Genomic DNA, 7744 nt, shown 5'->3' on the forward strand with positions numbered 1-7744 from the left:
AAAATGTTAGTCTGAATGCTTGTGCTTTGTTGAGAAAAAGTGATTTTATTGTCTGCATACAATGCTTATATACAGTACTTGCATAGAGGGTGTGTGATGGCCAGCGTTAAATTTTGCAAATTAGATATTGCCAAGGGCAGTCGAGTGGGGGTATATAAAGACTGGAGCAAGCAAACACAACATTAGATGGCAAAGATGAAGATCAAGAAATAGGTATTAGTTTCAGCAGAAGTATATATATATATATATATATTGGAATAGTTAAATTACACTTAGAAATACACATATATTCACAAATAAAAGTGAATACTACAGTACTTACTTTCTGGCGTGACAAACTGTTGTATAACTTCAACTTTGGGATGGGAGTCCCAGTAGGTGGGGACCATGGTGGTTGAGAACGCTTTGCTCCCCTACTTGAAACTTTAATATATAAAAAAAATCACTTAAGTATTTCAAACTAAGAAATGATATAAAAATTAAAGAAATTTAAATTTTTCTGAAGTATCCATCTCTATAACATATTTATATATATATACGTATAAGTTTTCAGTTATTAATACACTTAAAGGAAACATTACTTTATTCAGAAGTTAACGATAATTATTCCACCAGAATACATTAGTTAAACACACTGGGAATACTGTAATCAATGAACACACTGGTCACATGATGGTTGAATAACATTCACTTTAGTTAAACACACTAGGAAAGTTGCAATAAATGAACAGTCTGATTATATAATGGTTAAGTACTATTTAATCCAGTTTAACACCACAAGGAAAGTCATAATCACTGAGCAGTCTGATTATATGATGGTTGACTGAACTCATAACTAACACAAAAACAAGCAAAATAAGTAGTAGTACTGTTCTATCCTTTTTTAGTATTGACCATGAAGTTCCAAAGTACTTCTCCTGAGAGTTTCTACTTCTAATCTTTTCAGATCTATTTCTTATGTCTATTTTACTGTTAGTAGCTGAAGTAGAAACCTGCCGAACATAGAGCAATGAATCAACACTCTTGCCATTAGACTGTTTATGTGATACTGAATTACAACAGCATCGATAGCAAACAAACACATTTTGCACAATAAGCCAACAATTCCCACAGAGTTTATCATAATCCTAACTCCAAGAACACAGTGGGAGAGAACATACTGGTTTGTTAACAGTATACTGGTTACACGGAAAATTGACTAAAGTAATAAAAAGACAAGAAAATGTATATTACATGGCTCTAAACAAAGTCCAGGCTGATCTAATAAACTTGGTTGGTATTTGAATGTTAGTTATCCTCACATTGTGGTCAGAAATTAGTGGTATAGGTATACAAAGTGTGTAAGTGCTTTTGAACGTGTATATATATATATATGTACACATATATTATTCATATTTACTCATGAATGCTTAATTTTTAGTTTTGTCTTAAAACATAGAGCAATAAATGAAAAATATATAGAAAAACAATGATTTCTAGTACTTACAATGTTATGAAATTGATTTGCACTCGTGCATCATAATTGCTAAGCCTCACTGTAAACCTCGTTTATTCTTTCATCTGGAGGGGGAAGACAAGTTAATTTTTGTAGATTTTAAGTGTATTTTAGAAAACTAAAACTTGTCAAACTTCTATAATGGTACACTTAAAACCACTGTAATATACCTGACTTTCTAACTATGTGTTGGTTAAAAAAATCTCATTTCTCTTCAGGGCAATGACTTAGTCAACAGACTTCAACATTTCTAGTAAAACTCTAGATTTCCCCTTCAAGCCAATTGCAGACAAGTGTTAGATTTACTTAGTTTGGAATGTGCTCTTTCTATTGGTTATAAGCATGCACTTAAGAGAAGTAGGCATAAGTAGACAAGAGGTTTCAAAAGAATAGAGTAGTTGGAGGGGCTACTCTAGTAGGTTTGCTAAATATATTGATATCTCAGCAAATAAAAAACGTGGAAGGCTCTTATTCTATATTCTAGCTTGTCAATGTCTGAAATTTGAGTTTCTAATTTGTTAACCACTATAGACATTGTATGGTATGTGCAATACAATATAAACTGACCAGTAAGACAAGACATGCCATGTGACACACAAAAATGGATATTTTGCATTTTTTTATTATTTTCATTTAAATTAAAACATACATAATACTAAAATTTGAATTAGAAACTATATTTTGATGCCAATTTTGTTCACATATGTTGATAATAAAGTTGTTTAATCATGTTTTGAAAATAATCCTCAAAATATAGTGACATGCTCTCTGACCTGTCCATAGAGAGAGAGAGAGAGAGTTAAAGCATGGTTTCATCTTAGACTCAGCTGAATGTTATCTAATTTCATACTGAAGAATTATTTACACTGTTCTGCTTATCTCTCTCTCTGACCTTTACATGTTATATCATAAAAGCTAACTTGTATTAGAATAAAGAACTATATCAATGAACTTTTGATATTTACTTAAATCATACTACTTGCAACAAACACAGATCTACTACAAAAGTTTGTTAAAAAATTGTCACACTTGCCACTCCCTCCTTTCTTTCTATGATTTCACTACACATCTTGGCCAGCTAAAACTAAACATGAAACTGAAGTTCTACCCACTTTGATACTTTCAGTTTTTGACATTCTTATGTTCTTAATGATGTTCTTTTTCCTTTGCTGTTCTTTCTACACTATACAACGAGTGGATTTCATTGAAAGACCAGATGTTGGAAGTGAGAGTAACAGCTCCTGGAGATACATGTCTTAAAATGTGCTAAAAAATCAAGTTTTCACACCAAGATGACTTGTCAACAGTGGTAAGAAACACAAGGTCCAACTTTAATGCACATATTTATTAGATATTTACCTGTTTTTAATATATATGCACTCATATAACCCTCTTCCAGATTATAATAATGACAACAATGTGTTTTATCACTTTATAATGAAAATTAGACCTTAACCTATACAACTAACAGAAATATTATTCTCAACTTAATAATTTCACTATTTTTTACTGACTATTCTGAACACTCATTAGTCCAGATATCAACAATCCAGATTGTTTTTCATGTAGAAAAATTTTCACAATGGGAAATTTAATAAATAATCCAAACAGCTATTGATTATAATAAACATGCCTTTCCTATGGATACATGATTTAGTAATCCATACAAGACTCTAATACAGTTAAGTATGGATTCATCAAAACAAGAAATAAGGTGAATATTATTGGCCACAAAAAACCTGCAATAATAGTAGATACTGGTATATGGCAATGTTTATGAGAACAACCTTCACAGTAAGCATATACATATCAACTAAAACAAATGACATTTATTGAAAAAATATACATCATTAAATACAATAGGTATCAATAGGTAATTAATAATTTGTGCTACAGTCATGTCAAATCACAATACTTCAAAACTAAGATGTATAGGCATCATTAAAATATCAGGTTTATTTATGCAAAATAGCAATACATGTACAATATATTTTATATGTCACTGGTTTGAACAAAATCATTAGTTATATGACAATAATGACATAATATGCCACTTTGATTATGCATTTTGTACAATAATTGACATCATATAAGCTAATGAATTGCTCTGTTTATTGTACACACAGTTGCCTTTTTGTTCACCAATTCAACACCCACCGTTACTAGTTTGCATCTTTACATTTATTGATCAATAACACATGCTATTAATAGTGTCCATTGTATTCAAAATGACCAATTTGACTCTTCAGATGCCTTCAGTACAAATGTATTCAGATTAATGAAATTCAACTGTTATTGACATTCACCAATCAACAATTCTAATGACACTGTGCAGAATACACTGCATGCCCACTTATGAGAACTAGCATATACATAAGGCATTCATTATTTTAATACTTATTACATCATTTCTTACTATACTGACATACTAAATATATATTATATATTATTTTCTCTGCTAAATTTACTAAATTTTTCAAAGATTTAGAAAACATTCTGTTTTATCTGGAGAACAACGTTCATAAACTGCTGGTTAACTTTAAGAACCAGCTGGTAAAAAGGAAATTTGTCCAATTTCCTTCAGTGAAAAACTGCTTAAATACTTTTTAAAATGGGTATAACAATTATATACATTAGGCTTACAAATAACAGTTTTATATAAACACAAGCAAATGTGGTAAAGATTGTAAATGTAGTTATTAGGGGTGTGTATCTCATCATAGTAGTCAATATGTATCTAGATATTTATGCTGTGATATATGTATCTAGATAGACATTTTACCAACAGTTTTTTACAAAGTTTGACAGTCTTGTCTGTAATTTATTATCTATATTACTAATATTGTCTTATTTAAGTACTTCACACCTTACAGTGGTTTTTCAAATTCTCGGGTTTGATCAACTAAATGGCAGTTGACAAGAGAAGTAAAATAAAAAAAAGTTAATATCTGACTGTCTATTTTGTTATTGTTAATTTGTTATGTTACTTTGCATGTAAGGTTTTTGATAAAAGAAATGAAGACATCATGTAGTACTCAATACTCATCTTCCTTTACTGAATCATTAATTTTTGGCAAAAATTCTTTATTAGAAATTCTGTTTTTTTCTGTACAAAAGACTTTTAATGTTTACTGAAAGCTTGCCAAATTTTGTTAAGATACATAAATCATATAATATCGGACAATGTATCGATACAATCATATCACTGCCTCATGATACAATACTCGTATCGTATCGCTGTATAGCCACACCTTTAGTAGTTAAACATGTAATATGACCTAATCCTATGAATATAGTATATTATACTGAAGCACAGTAGTTTGCAAAATAAAGTTTCATGATATAGGTTAATTTAACCACTTGAAATATTGTGTTCAGTCTTGTTATTATTTAAGAAAGGATACTGACTTACTAGAAAGGATTTCTGGAAGGGCTACTGGGATGATTCCAGGGATGAAAGGATTATTTTACAGGGAACAGTTATGACTTCAGATTAAATATTTTCTACTGAGAAAAGAAGGGTAAAAGAGTTGATTCTATTGCCTGTGGAATTTTAGTAGTACAAACATAAAAACTGTATCTACTTTTAAAAATAGGAATTTTTTTAAGGATGAAAAGATATAAATACTACTTAATTGCTTATATAACAACAGTTATGCTGTTTATGAAAACACAATGTTTCAACAAGTCTTTCCAAACATATGATACCAATGGGCTACATATCACTGTAGCAGCTATAGCATTGCTACAGGCCCCTTTGGCACATCACACAGTTGATACACACATATTCATATGTGCTTTAATGAGTAAAGTATGTGCATATTGGTTAAACTACAGCCACAATTTTAAATTAACTTATTGGACAAAAGTGAAATGTCACTTAAGACCACCAAACAGGGCCAAAATTATTTTTTTGTTACAGGATCCATGACATGCTATGTATACCACTGTATGTATTCACTTCACACTATTATGCATGCTTAAACTTTCTTGTACTGTTTAACTTGAATATGTATAGTTCCATATAAATAATCTAAAGTTTGAAAGTTAACATTCCATGTAATGTACATTTCACCACCATCTGAAGCCTCATCTTGTTCTTTCAATTTACCCTTGTCTAAGATTACCAATTAGAAGCATAAATCCATGAAACCAGTATTACTCAGACACAACTGGTGAATCAAATGACAGATTAGGCTTCATATTTATTTTTTAGTATACCATGAACATGGTACTTCACTGATGCTTTATTTATTACCATTTGATGGGGTATAATGTTGATCAAAATAATCTAAACTTAGATTTTAAAGTTATTATTAACTATTTTACACCTATTTAACTTAAATTTTAAGATCGTTTGAAAAATAAAAAGCTTCATACACAAATGATTTCATTAAACTTTTAGCAATTTAAGTTTAAAGTGTTTTGACCAGCATTTAACATTAAAATTTACAAACTGAAAATTAAATCCTTACATTAAGTTAAAACTGTGTTTGAATTTGCAAATTATGATCAGTAATTTACTAAGTGCCAACCATTCAAGCCATAGTCTTTACACTTCACAGCACCAATACAACTGTTGATACATTTACTATAATTTAAAAGTTATAACACGTTTTAACAGTTGTAGCTTGAAGTAATTTATTCTCGGAACATAACTAAATAATAATAATTTGAAGCAAAATTTTGTTTCATCCATCTTTTTGTTGTTGTTTTTATTTTATAAATAGATTTGCCAATGAACGTAGGGCTTTTTAACAAATATTGCGAAGTCCTATCGGCATGTGGTTTAGCAATGGCATACGTGTACGATGCAATACATAGCAGTATTCTAACAGTGGTAAAACTGACATAATATTTAAATTCTGAGTAATTAATCATTTAAATTAGTCAATTAAATCTCTCTCTCTCTCTCCCATTCATTTCTTAAATCAAAATGCTGCATTTTTGAATTACATTTAGTTCCCACTTACCGTCTGCCATCACAACTCACAATCGGTATATATAAATTTACCACTAAAGCATAAAACTGATGCAATCACATAATATTATTTAATCTGTGCTTCACGCAGATGCTAAGATGATGCATTTTCTGTTAATAACTAAACAAATATCTTATATTAAACGTAATTGACATATTTATTAAATTACTAATCTTTATATTAATTTAGTTTAGTTCTTTTTTACTCGCAAAAACTGTTATAAAACAAATTAACTGCAGATGATTTTTTCTTTCCAGATTTCTCTTAATTTGTTCACTGGACTCGAAATCAAAGGTGAATTGACCCGCAATGGGCAGGTTTAAAGGAATTAGAAAAACACATCTACAGTTAACTTGTTTTGAACACTGGTTAGACCTACTGTTTTTTCAATACTTCACCGACTTTCGGTGTTTAAACAGTACTTTTTATTTTGTATCTTAGTAAACAACAATTACAATAAAATGAAAAATATAATTGTAACATGTCTACAAATCAAAACAGTTACAGAAATAGGACTTATTTGCTAAAATATTTTGAGTACGGTTTTAAATGTTCGTTTTCGTGCTGTAAGAACGAATGTGCAGTTACAAAGATGCTGAGAGAACTTTGAACAATATTTCAACTATGTAACAGTGTTAGAAAATTAAACAAATTGTCTTATAGAAGTTTCAAGATTATATTTATTAGACTGATGGCCTGGTTTACAGAAACGTAAATGTTAAAGATGCGAATAAATAAAATAGTTTACTTTGTAATTTTTGTACCATTTTCAAGATCAGTGATTTATAGTTTGTGTACACGAAGCAGGCTGCTCTTTTGTGGAACCAAAATTTCTAAGCACAACCTAAGTAGGATTGACCAGTTGGCTCGTTGTATGAGTTACAACAAGAAGAAAAAGAGGTAAGCGGGAAATAATAACAATATTATTATTATATCAACTACCACTAATAAACAAATAATTTGTTAATTAATGGTCCCGAAAATGCTGAATTAAAACTCATATAATTGAACAAATTGATATGTCCCCCAGTGGGACAGCGGTAAGTCTTCGGATTTACGATGCTAAAAAATCAGAGGTTCGATTCCCCTCAATGGACACAGCAGATAACCTGATGTGGCTTTGTTATGAGAAAAAACACACACAAATTAACTTGTGTGGTTATGCTAGTGTTTCCAGAAGGATCATGACTTATCGAGGAACCCCCGCGAATGTCCAAGTGTTTGCCAGGCGCCCTCTTTTTTTAGTATATAAGCCCGGCAAATAAAG

The 7744-nt window shown here is 30.3% G+C and overlaps 1 protein-coding gene across 3 annotated transcripts in view; it reads right to left on the minus strand.

Annotated features, from left to right (window-relative positions):
• LOC106470033 (cysteine--tRNA ligase, cytoplasmic-like) overlaps nucleotides 1–6566 on the minus strand; it is a 44277-nt gene extending 37711 nt beyond the window's left edge. For 2 of the 3 annotated variants that reach the window (XM_022398585.1, XM_022398584.1), the window contains exons 1-2: nucleotides 1487–1557; nucleotides 323–423 (exon numbers count right to left, since the gene is read on the minus strand). Coding sequence is in view for 1 of the 3 variants with exons in the window: in XM_013930558.2 (XP_013786012.1) it covers nucleotides 323–423; nucleotides 6469–6478 (111 nt within the window). In the remaining 2 variants the exon portion in view is untranslated. Of the gene's footprint in view, nucleotides 1–322; nucleotides 424–1486; nucleotides 1558–6468 lie in introns of those variants that run through there. The other variant, XM_013930558.2, reaches the window with a different exon arrangement.
• Between the last annotated feature and the right edge of the window lie 1178 nt (nucleotides 6567–7744).

This window comes from Limulus polyphemus, unplaced genomic scaffold (assembly GCF_000517525.1).
Source record: "Limulus polyphemus unplaced genomic scaffold, Limulus_polyphemus-2.1.2 Scaffold3783, whole genome shotgun sequence".
NCBI classification, from domain to species: domain Eukaryota; kingdom Metazoa; phylum Arthropoda; class Merostomata; order Xiphosura; family Limulidae; genus Limulus; species Limulus polyphemus.